General features: G+C 36.7%; 1 protein-coding gene across 3 annotated transcripts in view; it reads left to right on the top strand.

Annotated features, from left to right (window-relative positions):
• Positions 1 to 18,546, top strand: part of CDK14 (cyclin dependent kinase 14) — a 563,325-nt gene that overhangs the window by 248,576 nt on the left and 296,203 nt on the right. For all 3 annotated transcript variants that reach the window (XM_081079441.1, XM_081079443.1, XM_081079442.1), the window contains one exon: positions 801 to 895. In XM_081079441.1, the coding sequence (XP_080935567.1) occupies positions 801 to 895 (95 nt within the window). The remainder of the gene's footprint in view (positions 1 to 800; positions 896 to 18,546) is intronic.

Below are 18,546 nucleotides of genomic sequence, written 5' to 3'. Positions count from 1 at the left end.
GTCAGAGATTGGCGGAGATTGTTGTCTATAAGAAACTCACTTCAAATATAATGCTATTGGTAGGCTAAAAGAAGAAAGATACAAAAAGATACAACATGTGAACACTAATTAAAAGCAAGATGGAATAGCGATATTAATATCAGACAAAACAGACTACAGAACAAAGAAAATTTCCAGGGACAAAGAGAGACATTGATATTGATAAGCAGTCCAATTCACAAAGAAAGCACAGCAGTTCTAAATGTATCTAGAATAAACAACAGAGTTTCAAAATATACAAAGCAAAAAGTGGCAGAATTCAGATCGCCAGTTACAGTGGGGGGTGTCAAAACCCCTCTTTTAGTCATTGATAGAACTACTCTTCAGAAAATTAGCAAGTATTTAGAAGAACTCAACAAACCATCAACCAACAGGATCTAAGTGACATTTATAGAACTCTCCATTCAACACTAGCAAAATATATATTGCATACATATGACATGTATACCAAGATAAACCGTATCCCAGGTAATAAAACGAACCTTAACAAATTTAAAAGAATTGAAATCATGCCAAGTATGTTCTCTGACCATAATGGAATCTAATTGGAGATTAATAAAAAATAACAGGTGAAATAATTGGGGGGAGTTTCATCTAAATGAAAACGTTGTTCCTCTGCCCTTGCTTCTGAATTGTTATTGACTTGAAAAATGGGAAAATAGATTTATTTTATCTGACAGTGTTCCAAAATGGTAATGAAACAACGTATCAGTTGATTATTACCCATGATAATTTATCTCTTTTTCCACTTTGTTTTACAGCTTCTCTGTTAAAAGGACTAAAACATGCTAACATAGTGTTGCTTCATGACATTATCCACACCAAGGAGACGCTGACACTTGTGTTTGAATATGTGGTGAGTAAAACAAGAATTCAGATTTTGTAAATATCAATGCAAATCTTAAAGCATTGCCATAGAGTTTCAGTTTTAGGTTGGTATACTGAATTGAGTATTTTATCTGAGTACATGTAATTTATCTGAGTACTTGTAATTTTGCATTATTTTGAGTGATGTGTAATCTTAAGAGAAAAAATCCAGAAAAATGTTAAGTTGAATGAATTTCCATAAGATATATTATCTATTTATAACCTATTTCTTACTTGGATACACTGTTATTTTTAGGTTTATAAATAGGATTAAACAGCATGATGGTTATCAGTCCATGAGAGGAAGTTCACAGATGATAAAAATGTTGTTTTTTCTGTGTACTTGTAGCTTGGTTCCTTAAAGGCATCCTTATTAGGATGTTTTCTGGTGAAGGAAAGCCTGATACTTACAATTTAGACTTCATAGTTTTTCCCTTCAGTTGGTATTTCAACTATTAATTAAAACTTCCAATTTGCAAAGCACACAATGTAATGATCTTATTGTGTTGAGAGTATTACTGCTAGAAGACTTGGACTTGAACTCATAATTAATCTTTCTCCATTTCTCTTAGAAAAACATGTGGTATTTGTGTAGCATCATTTCAGCATTTAACTGTGGAATCATGAAATGTAACCATGATAATTAACATCCCAGTTTTCACAGATGGATCTGAGAACATGTAATTTATAAGATACAGATGACATTGGTGGAGACTTTTATTGAGAAGAATGGTTGTTGGTATTGTGAATGTATTAAGATCCCATTTGTAATTACCACACTACTTCTTTTAAAAATTTGAAATAGTTTTCATCTTTCCTTAAAAATACATAATAGAATGAATATTTGCAACATTTTTATTTTGCGAATGTCTGCCTGTCATTTGAAAATTGTTGTCTTATGAAGAATCCATTCATCTTGTCTATTTACATATAAATGGTAGATACATTTAAATAATATGGTAATATGGCTACAAGGACAGCTAGAGCTGAGCAATTGAATATATTACATGCTACCAACAATAGATGCTGATTCACACATCAATGCAAATATAATTCTTTTGTTTAATCGATGATTTTGGAGTCAATAATATATTCAGCTGATTCGGAATTAGAATTTTTTTCATATTATCCAGTATGTCTAGTTGTGATATTTCAGTTAAATCTAGATTTTTCTTATATACTTGACTAATTTTTGTAATGTTTTGTAGAAAAGAAATTTCAAAAATATACTTGTTCCCTCTCCAAGATAATTAAATTAAAAGGGGAAAAAATAGTTTTGCCCGTAAAAATCAGTAACATTGATAGAGAAAGTAACAAAAATAATGTGAAGATATATCCTCCAAATCTTAAAAAAAAAATTAAATATGTTTGTGGGGCTAAATTTGTGCATATCAGATCAGATGACACTTGATGATTTTATTGTCTGTGGATGTTGCCACATAAAAGGAAAGAAATTCGCTGTCTTGCAATATTTGCTAATGAATTAAGACTGACTTTTAAACAATCATTTTTGTGTGAGTGAAATTTTCTCTGGTTCCAATTCTTGTGGATACATCTCAGGTCCTCTTAAATCAACCTCAGACAGCCTGCACACATGCAGTACTCTATAGGCGACATTTCATTCCTAATTTCTCCGTGGGAGTTAACACATAGATGAACCTGTTCTCTTTTACAGGATGAGACAAGCTTGTGTCATCCATGGCTTATGATTGCCCTGCTTTACCTCTTTAGGTCTCCACTCCACTTTTATTTCCTTACTTTCCCATTGTTTTTTGGCCTTCCTCCTTTCCATTTTTCTTTGTCGTTTTTATTCTTTTCGTTTCCTATCCTTTTGTTCTCTCTGATGAAGAACTTTTCATTGCTGCAACTGAAGTTTGTTTAGTTCTTGTTTCTCTTAAATAAAATGTTTCAATGAATCTCTGAAATCAGAGTTGGGGGTGAGGCTGGTAGAGAACATCTCCAGGTGATAGAAATATTTTACAAGAGTCTTACCAGTTAGAGTGGGGAAGGTGTAGACAACTTGGCAGCATTCGTCTGTCTATGTGGGAGTTGCCCAGTACAAAAATAACTTCCCTGAATACTTCCTAAAGTTTTTATTTTCGTACATTGCTTTTTCATTGATTGTTGTTCATATATATGCCAATACTTCAAGCAAAATTAAGGTTTGAACATACTTGAACGTGTTAGTTTAATTATATTGCTTTCCTCACAGTATCTAGAAGAAATAAATTCTACTCTTTTATTGAATGCTTTATAGCAGTGTAAAGGCAGTAGTAATTTCAAAGCATGAAATGTCTTGGGAGTTAGAGTAGATCTAGGTGTGGGACATAGGGCAGGAAATAGGAGGGCACTGTAGGCTTGGGATGATGGGTGAGAGATCAGAAAGGGAAGTGAAAGAGTCTTTAAGACAAGTATGATCACAATACGAAAAACCAAGAACTAAAATTTATTGAGTTTTATGCGGGCACTCTGATCAGAACTTTCCGTGCATTGTTACTTTTGATGTTCTCAACAGCCTTTGGGAACTATGAATATCACCAATTTACAAAGGAGAAACCTAAGGATTAAAGAGCTTTTCCAGGTCTTGTGCTGTGTAAGACAAACTCAGACCCATCTTACTCTGAATCCTAATTGTAATATTATATCTCCTGTTTATTTTTATAACTTTACTTAGGTGGAGCCTTTGGAGGAAAAGGAAACTTTCTTTTTTTTTCTTTCTACAAACCTCTTTGTACAACCTCTGCACTTAAGATCCTGAGTGCAGTAAATCCTAAATATAGTTAAATTGCTTTACAGCGTACATAAGTTTCATAGACTGGTCAAAACTTACCATTTTATTTTAATTATGAGATTTTTTTAAGTTTCCATAAAACAAACTGTGGGGACAAAGCCCCAAAAAACAGTTTTCAGGCTCTCGGCCTCACAATAGAAAGGTGCTGGCTCGGGTAGTAAATGGCCATCAACTGTGATCAGATGGCCAGCAGCTGTGGCTCGTTGGCCGTCAGCTGTAACCCGCAAGCCATTGGCCACTAATATAACGGCTGTGGCTATGCTAGCAGAAAGAAATGGGGGCTAGCAAGAAGATGGTGGCTGGCAAGCGCAGACTGCTGTTAGGACAACAGGTTGCAAATTATGTAGATCCTGCTTCCTGTATCTCCAGCCCAGCCGCCAGCGAGAATATATTGGTTTGACTCCCCTATCTATGGCTCCGTGGGTGTTCCTTTTTGGCCTTACCGTGTCCTGCGTTCTTATGTGGCGAGCGGGACCAGAGACCCCGCCGGACGCCCTGCACGACAAATGGCGCGGCGAGCAGGGTATCCTGCACGACACAAACTTTTAAGGTATAGTGTCGGAATCTACTTAATCATACACACATACACACACAGAGAACCTTGTTACTTAGCAAGACCTAAAATCAATATCAAACATTTAATCTACAATTTCTTAAACTTAGTGATGATGTTGCCATATTTCTGAATTGTTAACGTCAAATTTTCTAAAAACTGTTGGTTTTGTAGTTTCATGTAATTAATAGTACCTTTTTTTGAGGGAGGGGAATGAGTAAGTTAATCAGTGTAAGACAAATAAATACATCACGCCCATTAAAACTCTAGATTTGAAGGGAAAGTAAAATAATTTAAGGTTCATTAGGTACTACTGGAGTTTTCTATTGGATTAGAATTAACTAAGTTTTCAAGAGTATTTTGAGGTACCTATGTAATTTGAGTTCCACAAAGTGAAAGAGTCCTATTTATGATAGTTTACACACTGCATAATATATTCCTGTTCTCTGCATTAAGAGAACTCTAAGCCTCACTGCTTTATATTATTCCAATGAATGACATATTAGGTTAATTAATAAAAGCTTTCTGATGGCCAGACTAATGAAATACGTAATGAAAAGTTTGTGATGTGAAAAAATATTTGAGGAAATCACTGAAGGTCATTATTTTTTAAAATTATTTTTTTAAATATTGTTATTAAAATATAGTTAACATTCAATATTGTGTTAGTTTAGGTGTACGACATAGTTATTCAACATTTATAGACCTGAAAAAGTGATCACCAGAAGTCTAGCAACCACCTGACACCGTACCCCGCTATCACAATACCATTGACTATACTCCCTATGCTGTACATTCCATCCTCATGAATTAAGTGTTTTATACTTGGAAATTTGAACCTCTTATTCCCCTTCACCTTCCCCCTCTTTTAATTTTCAATTACAATTGACATTCAGTGTTACTTTCAGGTGTGCAGCATAGTGGTTAGACATTTGTATAATTTACGAAGTGATCCCCCTGACTAGTCTAGTACCCACCGGGCACCATGGATAGTTATTGTGATATTATCGAGTATATTCCCTATGCTTTACTTTGCATCCCCGTGACTATTTTATAACTAACAATTGTACTTCTTAATCCCTTCACCTTTTTCACCCTGTTCCCCAGCCGCCTCCCATCTATCACCTCGATAAATCTAGTATCATCTGATACCTTACAAAGTTTTTACAATTCTATTAACTATATTCTTTATGCTATACCCTACATCCACATGACTACTTTGTAACAACCATTTGGTACTTATTAATCCCTTCCTCTTTTTCACTCACCCCCAAATCCCCTCCTGGCTGTCAACCATCAAAATATTCTCTGTACCTGAGTTTGTTTCTGTTTTGTTTGTTTATTTTGTTCTTAGACTCCACAAATAAGCAAAATCACACTGCATCTGTGTTTCTTTATCTGATATATTCCACTCAGCATAAACCCTCCACGTTCATCCATGGCACTGCAGATGTCAAGAGCCCATTCCCTTCCCTGGCTGAGCAATATTCTTTTTATATACGTACCACCTACTCTTTATCCACTCATTCATTGACAGATACCCAAGCTTCCTCCATATCTATGCCATTGTAAACAATGCTGCCCATTAAAACCCTAAATCTGAAGGGAAAATAAAATAACGTAAGGTTCATTAGGTACTACTGGATTTTTCCATTGGATTAGAATTAAGTTTTCAAGAGTTTTTTGAGGTACTTATGTAATTTGAGTTCCACAAAGTAAAAGATTTTTATGATAGTTTACACACTGCATAATATATTCCTGTTCTTTGCATTAAAAGAGAACTCAAAGCCTAGCTGCTTTATATTATTCCAATGAATGACATGTTAGTTTAATTACATAAAACCCTTCTAATGGCCAGACTAATGAAATATGTGATGAACATATGGGTGCACATGCCCCCTCAAAGTAGCGTTTGGGTTTCTTCAGATAACTATCCAGACCTGAGATTACTAGGCCCTTCTTTGTCTCTTGTTATAGACTTTGTTTTAAAGTCCATTTGTCTACTCTGAGTATTGCTGTCCCATCTATTTTTGTTTGTTTGTTTCCATTTTCATGAAATATCTTTCTCCCATTCCTTTACTTTCAGTCTGTGTGTGTCTTTGGCTCTGAAGTGAGTCTCTTATAGGTAGCATATGTAAGGGTCTTGTTTTCTTATCCATTCAGCCACCCTGTGTCTTTTGATTGGAGGATTTATTCCATTTACACTGAAAGTAATTATTGATAGATATGTAGTTATTGCCATTTTATTATTCATATTTTTTATCTTTTTTTAAAATGTTAAAGAAGTCTCTTTAAGATTCCTTGTAATTCTGGTTTGAAGTTAATGAACTGCTTTAGCTCTTTCTTGTCTGGGAAGCTCTTTATCTGTCCTTCGATTCTAAATGATAGCTTTACTGGGTAGTGGTTCTAAGTCCTTGCTTTTCATCACGTTGAATATTTTGTGACCATCCCTTCTGGCCTGCAAAGTTTCTGTTCAGAAATGAGCTGACAGTCTTATGGGAGCTCCCTTGTAGATAACTATCTGCTTTTCTCTTGCTGCTTTTAAGATTCTTTCTTTGTCTTTCACCTTTGGCAGCCTAATTATAATGTGTTTTGGTGTGGGCCTGTTTGGGTTCATCTTGTTTGGGATTCTCTGTGCTTTCTGGGCTTGTATGTCTACTTCTTTCTCCGGGTGAGGAGCATTTTTCATCATTATTTTTTCAAAAAGGTTTTCAATTCCTTGCTCTCTCTTCTTTTTCTGGTAGCCCTATGATGCAAATGTTGGTACACTTTATGTTGTTTCAGAGGCTCCTTAAACTAGGCTCATTTTTTTTCCTACTGTTCTATTTGGGTGTTTTCTGCTATCTTATCTTTTAAACTGCTGATTCAACTCTCTGCTTCATCTAATCTACTGTTGATTCCCTCTGATGTATTCTTCATTTCAGTTATTCTTTATGTCTGACTGGTTCTTTTTCATGTTTTCTATCTCTATTTTTATGTTTCCTATTTCTTTGTTGAAATTCTCCCTGAGATCACTGAGCATCCTTATAACCAGTGTTTGGAACCCTATGTTCGGTAGATTGCTCGTCTCCATTTTAGTTTAGTTCTTTTTCTGAGCTTTGTTCTGTTCTTTTATTTGCGACATGTTTCTTTGTCTCCCCATTTTGGTTACCTCCATATGTTTGTGTCTGTATATTAGGTAGGGCTGCCATATTTCCTGGTCTTAGTAGAGTGGCCTTATGCAGTAGGTGTGTTGTGGGGCTCAGTTGATGCAGCCTTCTTGGTCATCTGAGCCAGGTACCCCAGGTGTTTCCTTTGTGTGGGTTGTGTGTGCCCCCCTGTTGTAGTTGAGCCTTGGTTGCTGTTTGCACGTCTGGTGTAGGCATTGACCCTCTCAGGTTGTTTGGTTGTGAGGACTGGCCCTGACTACAGTGGAGGAGCTGTTGTGCAGGGGCTGAAAGTGCAGAGCAGGGTTCACTTTAGTAGGGCTCTGGTGCCTGCCTAGTTTGCCCTTTGTGTGTGTCATCCTTGGAGGTGCCAGGTTGATGCTCTGGCCAAAGTTGGCCACCGAGCGTGCCAGCCCTAGGGCCTTCTTGGAGAACCTCCACTGCAGGCCAAGTTTAGCTGCACCCTGTGTGCTGTCTGGGGCCACCTGTCATGAGCCACAAAGCAATCTGCAAAAGGTCGCCACCTGTGCTGTGCTTGAAGGTACCTCAAGAGGCCAAGCCGTGAACTGAGGCCCTCTATCGCTAGTGCCCAGCTTAGTGCTGCTCAACCAGAGGAAAAGGACATGCCAAAGCCAGATACTGCTTGTTTGAGTTTTGAGAGTCTTTGAGAGATTTTAGGAAAGTCTGCAGCATGAACCAAGATAGGCTGTTTATGCGGAAAAGCCACTGGAAGTGGCTTGGGTGGGCCTGATGTTGGGTGGGGGCAGGGTCTCAGGTAATCAGCGTGAAGGAACGGTGTCAGCCAGGTTGATGGAGACTCAGATATGGCTGCCACCTGCGTTTGCATGTCATGAGGGAAGTGGACTCTACAAAGAAACAGTGGCTTCCGCCAGCATCTTCATCCAGGAGAAAGCTGCACGTTCAGCCTTTTTTCCTGAAGCCAGACAAGTCAGTTCCTCTCTGCATGTCCCTGGCTTCTTTTGAGCTGCTGCCCCAGCTTTGGAACTCAGAGTGAATGAGTCCGTCAGCGAGTAAATCCGTGTGTGGTCCCTTTAAAAAGAGCTCCTGGGACTGCAGCCCCCATCATCTCATCAGCTACAGTCTCTGCTGGTTTTCACAGCCAGATGTTTTGGGACTTCTCTCCCTGGCACAGAAACCCTGGACTGGGCAGGCTGGTGTGGGTCTGGGACCCCTCGCTCCTCTAGGGGGGACCTCCACAGCCAAGATATTCCTCTCAATCTTTAATAGTCACACACAGGTGTGGGATCAGCGTGTTCTGTGTCCCTCCTACCAGTCTCAATGTGGGTTTTTTTGTATGTTCTTAATTGTAGGGCTTTGGTTCAGCTAGACTTCAGGTGATTCTCAATGATGGTTGTTCTATAGTTTCGTTGTAATTTTGATGTGGTCATGAGAGGAGGTGAGTACAGTGTTTACCTACTCCACTGTCTTCACCAGCTCTCTGAAGGTCGTTATTAAAGTAATTCAGTGGGTAATAGGATGTTGTTAATACCTCTTAAGTATTGTGAAGAGCTCCTAAAACATCTGAAATATAGATTGTTATACACTTTCAAAGTGTGTAGATATGACCTGCAAGCTGCAAAGTTGGGAACACACTAGGAAATATCCTGTCCCAGCAGCTCATGTCTCAGTGTTGTAACATGCGAGTCCTGTGGTGCATGCTGTTTGGAGGACTACCTTTCTCCAGTTGTTGTCAAGCAAAGGAGAATCGTCAACCAATGAGTGGCTTGATCAGCTTTAAAAGGTATCTGGTTTCATAATGGTCTAAAATGTATTCTTATAACTACCTTTTTTTTTCCTGCATGGGTTTGAGACTTGGAAGAGAAATATAGAAAATAGTGAAAGTGCTCACACAATTTTTCTACTTAAACAGAAAGTAATTTAGTTTTTGTGTTTTTTTGCATAAGACAAACAAGTGCCGCATTACTTTATCACCATGCTGAAAAATTTAAAACAGATTCCAGAAGTGGAAATAAGAATATTAATAGTCAACATGATTATGTAAATATGTATTATCATTAGCTAAAGTGCATAACTATTTTGTTCTATTTTAAATTTAATGAGAGTAAAGTAAGTAAAACAGCATTTTTCATTACACGTTTAATAATTATGTGTAAGAAAAAAAGCAACAAACTTATAGCTAATCATGATATTTATTGGAGCAATCATTTTCTTTCTTCTACTGAGCTGTAAACTAGTGAAATAACCCAAACGAATGTGCAACATTATGTAAAACAAAAATCTATATTCCACACACACACAAAAAAAGCTGTCACCAAATATCATATAAAGTGATTTATGGATTTCCAGAGATCACATAATGTGTTTTTATAGTACTTTACATTCTACAATGCACTCTCAAAAATGTTGTTCCATTAGAGTCCCTCTTTGGCCCTTTGAAGTATGTAAGGCATGTAATATTGTTATTTAGTTATTTTACTGAGGAAGAAAAATAATACTTGGAAAATTTACTAAAATCACTCAGATACACTAGAAGGGTAAAGAGAAGATTTTAGCTTAAGTCTTCCTAAAGATGCTTGTTTTTCCATTTCACCCTGCAGCCTGCTGGTGTTACCCATCTGCATAGTTTGATATGATGGTCTGAGGTATGTGCGATGTTAGGATATGGGACTTGCTGCTGAGAGTTATGTTCTGTCTTTTTACCCTGTGACACTATCTACCTAATTGTGTTGTTTCTCTGCCTCATACATTTTGATTTCTAAATCTATGAGGAATGCTTTAATTTGCATGATTTTATGCCACATCTGTTCTTGATTACTTGAGCTCTCCATCAGAATTCTGGTTTCCAGATTAAACTATCCAGGGGCAACTGAACATTTTTCTGCATTCCTGTGAGATAAAATGTGCGTGTACATGTCCATGCATATCCAACTTTAAATGGGGGTGATCAGGGAAGGCCTCACTGAGAAGGTGAGAGGTATCTAGGATCTGAAGGAGAAATATGAAGGATCTGAAGGAGAAAAACACATAAATTCTAGGCAAGAACCTTCCAGAGAGAAGGCTCGTGTGAGGAGCAGCTGGGCTCCTGTGGCTGGAATGGAGCACGCCAGGATGAGACAAAGTCCAATATGCAGTGGGGTCTGGATTGTGTCAGGCCTTGTAAGCTGTTGTTTTAATGAATTTTGCTTTTACTCAGAAGCGACTAAAGGGTGCTAAGCAGAGGAATGATGATCTGATTTAACTTATATTTTGCTTTGATCTCTCTGGCTTCTTTCTTAAGAAAAGATACAGGTGGACAAGTTCTGAAGCCAGGGGACCAGTCAGGAGACTGTTGCAATTACTTAAGCATGAGATGATGTCAGCAGTGCAGGTAGGGAAAGGGGTTGGATTCTGGATATATTTTCAAAGTTGAGCTGATAGCATTTGATGTGGGATTTGAGAGAGGAGGAGGAGTTAAGGAGGTCCCCAAGGATTTTGGCTGAGCAACTCCAATAGTGCAGCTGCTTTGAGGAGAGATGGGGCAGACTGTGGCAGGAGCACTGTGGGCAAGATGCCACTCGATTTTAAATGAGTTAAGTTTGAGGTGCCTATTACATATGGAAGCAGAGATGTCACAAGGCAGCTGGATACATGAGTCTGGAATTTAGTGGAGAGATCCGAGATAGAGATTTGGAAGTTGTCTGGGTTATAGCTATTTAACAAAGAGATTGGAATGAGACTATCACGTGAGATAATTGTTGCATTGATGGCCCTAAATTACCTATGCCTTCAGCTACTCATACTTTTGTATAGTCTATGCCCCTTAGTCAAGGCTCGACTTGTGCTGTAACCAGTAAAGCAACATGATGGAAGTGACACTATGCCCATTACAGTCCTGACACCTTGTTTTGTGCTCTTCAGCATCTTGACTCTCGTGGGATGGTTCTAGTTGTCCTGTTGGAGAGACTACATAGAGAGGCAACGAAGAGAGGGAGAGTCCCTAGACTATATGGAGGAGAACTGAGAACCCAGAAGACAGTGTAAAATTGGGCCCTAGACATGGGACCCCAGCCAAGACATTTGCCCAGCCAGCCTAACTATGTGCCAGACAAATGACTGAACAAGCCACATGGGATGGGGGGTAGGGGTAGGGGTGCTGCATTCAAGGTGCACAGGTATCACATGGAGTTACCGTGAGTTATCCCTGCTATACCTTTTCTGAATTTGCAACCCAAGAATTGTGAGAAATAAAATAATGGTTGTTGTTTTAAGCTTCTAAGTTCTGGGTTAGTTTGTTGCGCAGCAGACCATAACTAAAGCAACATATGAATAAATGAACACAGAAAATGGAAGAGAGTTTCATGGCCTGAGCACTTAGGCACTTCCACATTAAAGGTCAAAGTGATATCCAACAGCCAACAAAAGATACTGAAAAGGAAACACCAGTAAGAAAGGAGATTATTCATGAACTCAGATAAAACTGTTTCATCTGAGACTGAGCTACATAGACTTGGGTTTCAGAAGAGCAGGGGTTACCTCTCCAGTGCCTAGCAGAGTGTCTGGCATATAGTAGGTGGTTAGCAAGTACATGTTATATGAATGAATGAGTGACATTTGAAGCAGGAAGAGCAAGAGACTATAATAGTTTTATTACTAAGGGCAAACAACCAAGAGAAAGTAGAACGACTTAATTCATATTTTAAATGATGTCTTAATTTTTCCATTTATTTATATTCCATCTTTAGTTTCTATGTATAGTTTATTTTTTCTCTCAAAGCAAATATTCTTCCAAGCGGAAGATCAAGAACAAATCTGACTTCATAGCAATTAGAGCAGACCTCAGACAATGCCACCTAGTTATGTCGAAAGAATTAAAGGGTCTAGCCACTCTGAATCAATGTACCAGTCAGCGTTTTCTATGCCAAGCAACAGAAATTCTCTTTGGCTGAATTAATCAGAAAAGTTCATTGAGAGGGTATCATGTGGCCAACAAATCTGATTGGAAGACTTTAAAAATGAGCAGGAACTGTGTGAAGTTGGATGGCCAGAACCAGAGCCAAAATCATGCCATGGAATTGTCCACTGAATACCCTGAGAACCAAGAGTGCAGGCTCCAGACATCGTTTCTTACTTCACTGGCCTGGCAGCTCGGGCAATTGGATATTAGAGTCCCTGCTTCTTTGGGTTGTTGGCTCCTAATGCTAAGTGAGAGTTGGTTGTGTTTGATTAGCTGACACTAGCCCATGTCACATGCCCATGTTTTGACTGCAGAGGCCCCTGAGAAAGTGAGTATCTGGCCTTTGGCTTTTGTAATGGCAGGTGAGTCTTGCCTCCCACCAAAATTCGTAAAGCAGGGAATTTTCCCAACAGAGGGAATACATTCAGGTACAGGACACACTTCCCTCAGATCTCTGCTCTTTCCCCTACAAAAAACACCTCAGAAACTACCATCAGTTCATTATGAAGTACCACATAAATTACATCTAGAATGTGAAAAGAATTGCGGGTGGTGTGTTCATAGAATCATTGTTCATAATCTTAGAGAAATCATCAAGAATGAAGGTGAGCAAAAGTAATGCTGGTATTTAAAGGGCGGTGGGGAACAAACCTCTGAATCTAAAGACGTATAAGCTTACTATAGAACACTAGTGAAATTCAAAAATTGATTTTTTGACATTAAAGTCTAATAACCTTCCTTCCCTTATAGTAAGAAACAGTGTTATTTCTTGATTTCAGCAAAGCTTATGACAGGGACTCTCATTAGATCCTTTAAAGAGAATAACATTGAAATCCAGTTGTTAGAAGATTATTATTCTTTTAAATTATTGCTGGTTGAACAACTTCACCCAAAGCTTATTGATTAATGAATTGACATCAGGGTGGAAAAAAACTCTATCAGGGTATGCTGGAAGGCATTGACCTTGACCTTGTCCTATTTGATATTTTTATTAATAACTCAGATAAAGACATGGTGATGATGTACTTGTGTGTGTGTGTGTGTGTGTGTGTGTGTGTGTGTGTGGTAGCTGAGAGCCATGATTAACACTTGGAGTGATGGAATCAGGGGTCAAAAAAGAATCTGATGAAATGATGACCAAACCTACATGGTGAATTGCTGTGGGGATAAGTAAAGTTAAAAAAAAAAAAAAAAAGACAACCGAACCTAATCCAGAAAAACAAGGTGGAGGAGAGTTAACTTAAAAGCAATTCATGTGAAAAAGGCTAGTAATTTCTTTGGTTCAAAGAACTGCAACCAACAGGAGTATGCACTGGGGGGGTCCAATGCGATGGCAAGAGGTCTATGAACCTTGTACAACATAAACCCAGGAAAAGTGCCAGGAAGACTTCTTCAGGAAAATTAAAGACATACTGGAGAGTAGTTAAAAGGTAACATATCTATTCCACACAGAATAAGAAAACCAAGTGTGAGAGTTCTGAGGAGTCTAGTTCTAACTTAATCACGGGAAGAATGTTAAAATGTTTTATGTTTTTTGTAAATTAAATTCAGTGCCTCGAAGTGTAATGAGCATCTTATTACCAGAAGCATTCAGGCAGAGGATAAATGGATCCACATCAGAAATACTGGGGGAAAGGTCCCTAACCTGTACTCTATGTAAGGGACTGAAATATATAATTTAAATATGTTATTTCATGTAGTTAAAACCATGAAGTAGGTATAAGGTGAGGAAATTCAGGCAAAAATGTCAAATGCAGTTGACCTTCAACAACGTAGGTTTGAAATGCACAGTTCCACTTATATGCAGATTTTTATTTTTATAAGTATGTAATATAATGTAATAATGTAGTAATAAGTATATATTTTGCAGCATACTGTAAATATATTTTCTCTTATGATTACTTAATAACATTTTCTTTACTCTAGCTTTCTGTATTGTAAGAATACAGTATATAATACATATGACATACAGAATATGTGTTAATTGACTGTTTATATTATTGGTAAGGCTTCCGGTCAACAGTAGGGGAGTCAAAACTTACATGTAGAATTTCAACTGCACATGGGGTTGGGACCTCTTAGCCCCGTGTTGTTCAAGGGTCAACTGTACTCCATGCACACCCTCTCCAGTGCCTGCATCATGGCATTTCCTGAGTCAAGTGTGACTCCAGGTAATTCCAAGTGTACATAGCAAAGGACTCCCCCAGTTTTTGCAAGTGTTATGTAAACTCATCTCATTTGGCATAATTTTTGGAAACAGAAACACAACTTGCTATGGCCATTCACTTAATAATTCATTTGCTCATTAATTAATTAATTATTTTTCCCTCCAGCATATATGGGCTGTCTTCTCTGTGCCAGCGACTATCCTTAAACTCTAGAGACGCAAATAGATAGCCCTTGTTTTTAAAGAGGTTGAAATTCTATGGAAGATTGTGACCATAGACTAGATAATCTTTGTGTGCCACTTGAGTTAGAAATTACTGTCACAGATCTTCATGTGTCCTGGGACTAGCACACAATTAGTGTTTTAGTGAAAACAATAGGAAAACTGGATTTGACTCATGAACTTTTTTTGTAGAGGAGTTTCAAGGATGTTTTAGTTTCACATATAGAGAACTAGTTACACAGTGGAATACTATGATTCTGTGTTCTGAATGGGGGGATTGTCATTCAAAACCAAGTACCGAATGTGAACAGATGTAAACATTATGGATCACTGAATGTGCATGCAGCATAAGAGAGAAACATTCTGTACCAAAAGGAGAAATTAAAGAAATGAAAAAGAAAAAGGCTAGCTTTCAATCAGTGATCTGTTCTGAACTTCTCATTTTCTCTAATTGATAGGATAAAGTCAATTAACTTCTTTTCTGTCCTTTTCCCTAATGACTTTTTCTCACCCAGTAAGCAACTACGGTCTCTTTTAGTTATTTTCAACTGTGTTCGTTCGCTATCGTGTTGGATTCTGAGATTTTAATTTATTTTCTTCTCTTTACATAATACCTATTTTTTTTATGTTCTAGTTTTATTTCATATAGTTGCATCCAAATTAGGAAGTCCTAATCATAGTTCAGTATTTTAATTCACATGATTTAAGATAGAAGTTTGTCTAACTGTTGCGATAGTAAATGCTGGATTATCTACAAAAACACACTTATGAGTACATCCCACTATCGATGAGAACTTTTTATTAGAATACCCTAGGCCTTTATGGGCTTTTAAATTTTTAAATTATTTTTCTTACTTTATTTAGAATTTCATCATTTAAACTACAGACGTTTAATGGGAAAGCAAGGGTAATATGTGTTATTTGCAGGGAACAGGCTGATAAAAGACTATTGAGAGAGGGAAATCAGATGAAATGTAAGAACAGTAATAAAAAGAGAATTCCTTTAGAAAGGAAAGAACATACTGCACATGTTAATTAGTTGGGGATTTTTTCTGATAGGAATTATTTCCTTATTTCTTAAGAAAACAATCTTGAAAAAATTGGACATGTTTCAAGGGGCAGCTGGAAGCAGGAGAATGATGCATTAATGAAATAAGACTGACAATAATGATCAGTTTGGAGAAACTAGAGGAACTTTTCAGCTAATGTATTACACTAAAGTTGCCATCTGATGCAAGTACCCAAGATCTGGATGAAAATGATCAATAATTCCAGTTACCTTCACATTTTATTTGATTAGGTCATTAAGTAATCAGAGGAAAAAATCAGCAAGTTTGTCGTTAAGTCAGAAAGTATACATTATTATATATTATGCAAAATGGGGTGTCTTCAACTTTATGAATTTACGAAATCAGCAATTCTTTAAATGCATATAATTATAATATCCATTTAGACTTTTCATATTATTATTTTTTACATTTTAAGAATATTTAGTTAACATCACGTAATATTTTAGTTTAATATGCATTTTGTGCTTTGGTAAAGGGATATTAAACCCACTTCAGGTTTAAATCACTCATTTTTGTTGATGTGATTGTTGATTTTATGCAAGTTATACGTCACGTACATATAGAATCCATTAGTTCTATGGTTTGTTAGGAAAAACAGCAGTTTTTACTTTCAGCTTTCAACTCTTTTAGCTAATTCTTTCCTATTTCCTCTGAATATTTAATAAGACTTTCTTTTATTGCCACTTCTTGATTATTTACCTTTTGGCATCATCCATTGATTTCTACAGTGAAAAAGGGGAATATAATGACTCTTTTTTCATTCTTCCATTTTCAAACAATTGAACCAATACTATCCTGCCATCCACCCAACCTCCCATCCTCGCAATATAGCTATATTATAATTTTGATTAAATCAGAAATTCAATATTTACATTATTATGTCAATATAAATCTTGTTTGTAGCTGCAGCATATAGTATGCTGTAATTACTTTCCCCCTTTAGTTTAACTTTTTGTTTCCCTGAAATTAATAATAATTTCCATATTTTATTTCCATTAGTAGTAATTCAAGGCCTCACCAAGCTTCTGCCTACTGCATCTCCCTTCACTGTTTTCCTGGGATGCTCCTCCCCTCTCTTCTGGGCCGGAGCTCTTTTTTTCTCCATCTCACATTGTTTTGTTTTGGGGAGCACACCATTTCTAATAGCTCCCTGGGAAAGAGTGTGTGGAAGATTTTTTTTTTTTTTGAGACATTTCATTTCTGAAAATATCTTTATTCTGCACTTAGGCTTGATTGACATTTTGGCTAGATAGAGACTTCTTGGTTGGAAGTGATTTCATTAGAATTTCAATAGCATTGATCCATTGTTGTCTAGTTTTTACTGTTTCTGTTAAAATAATTCTGTTTGCAGTATTCTGAAATTTCAGGATGAAGCAAAAAATAGACTGAGGTGCAGATTTATTTTTGTTGGGTGCACTTTTTAAATCTGGAAACTCATGTCTTTTTACCCCCTTTTTTAATGTAACGGTTTTATTGAGATACAATTCACACTACAACATTTACTCTTTTGAAGTTTCTAATTCACTGAATTTTAGTATATTCACTGAGGTATGGAACCATCACTACTATCTAATTTTAGAAAATTTCATCATCCTAGACGAACCCCATATCCATTAGCAGTCACTTCATATTCTCTACCCATCTAACCCCTGGCAACTTCTAACATACTTTATATCTCTGTAGATTGGCATGGACATTTCATGTAAATGGAATCATTAATATGTGACTTTCCTGACAAGCTTCTTTCACTTAGCATAATGTTTTTGAAGTCCATCCATGTTGTAGTGTGTGTCAGTTCTTCATTCTTTTTAATGGCTGAATAGTATTCCATGGCATGGATATACCACACTTTGTTTATCCATTCATCAGTTGATGTACATTTGAGTAGTTTTTACCTTTTGGCTGTTGTGAATAGCGCTATGAACATTTGTGTACAAGCATTTGTATACCTGTTTTTAGTTCTTTTGAGTATATATATATATATATATATATATATATATATATGTAGAAGTTCTGAGTCATCGGATAACTCTATCGTCTTTTTTCTTTAAGTTTTGGAGGGACTGTCAATCTGTTTTTTAAAGTGGATGTACCATTTTACAATCTAACCATCAGGGTGTGGAGGTTCTAATTTGTTCACACCCTTGCCAGTACTTGTATTGTCTGTCTTTTTTTATTACAGAGGGTATTTAATGGTTTCTCATTATCATTTGTTTTGTGTTTCCCTCATGACTAATGATGTTGAACATCTTTTAATGTACATATGTCCTTCTTTTCCAAGAAATTGTCTTAAGTTATTTTGTTATGATTTCCTCCCTCAATTCTTTTTGGATCTTTTATTATTTAAAAGTTGGGCCTCATAGATGGCTCCTTAATTTTCTTATGTTATCTCTCCTATTTTCTAATTATTGTTTCCTTTAGGTGAATGTAAGGGACATTTTCTCAACTTTGTGTTTCACCTATTTTACTGAAGTTTTTAAATTTTAATATTGTGAATTCCAAGATATTTTTTTGTTCTCAGACTATTCTATTTTATAATATCCCTTTCTTGTTTCAAGGTTGCAGTATCTTTTCCTATCTCACTGGAAATATTAATAATAGTCTTTTTGAAGCTTTTCTAGTTGTATTTCCTGTTTCAACCAAGTTGTTGTTGTTGTTGTTATTATTATTATTATTATTATTTTAGTTTGTTTTGGTCTCTGTCTTTAATTTTAGAGGCTTTGTTTGCTAGCTGGTGATTCTTGGCTGTCTGGTCGTACTTAAAAGTGGTGTAGTA

This window comes from Rhinolophus hipposideros, assembly GCF_964194185.1.
Source record: "Rhinolophus hipposideros genome assembly, chromosome: 18".
Lineage (NCBI taxonomy): Eukaryota > Metazoa > Chordata > Mammalia > Chiroptera > Rhinolophidae > Rhinolophus > Rhinolophus hipposideros.
The sequence above is the reverse complement of the archived record's forward strand: the minus strand, read 5'-3'. Positions and strand labels throughout refer to the sequence as shown.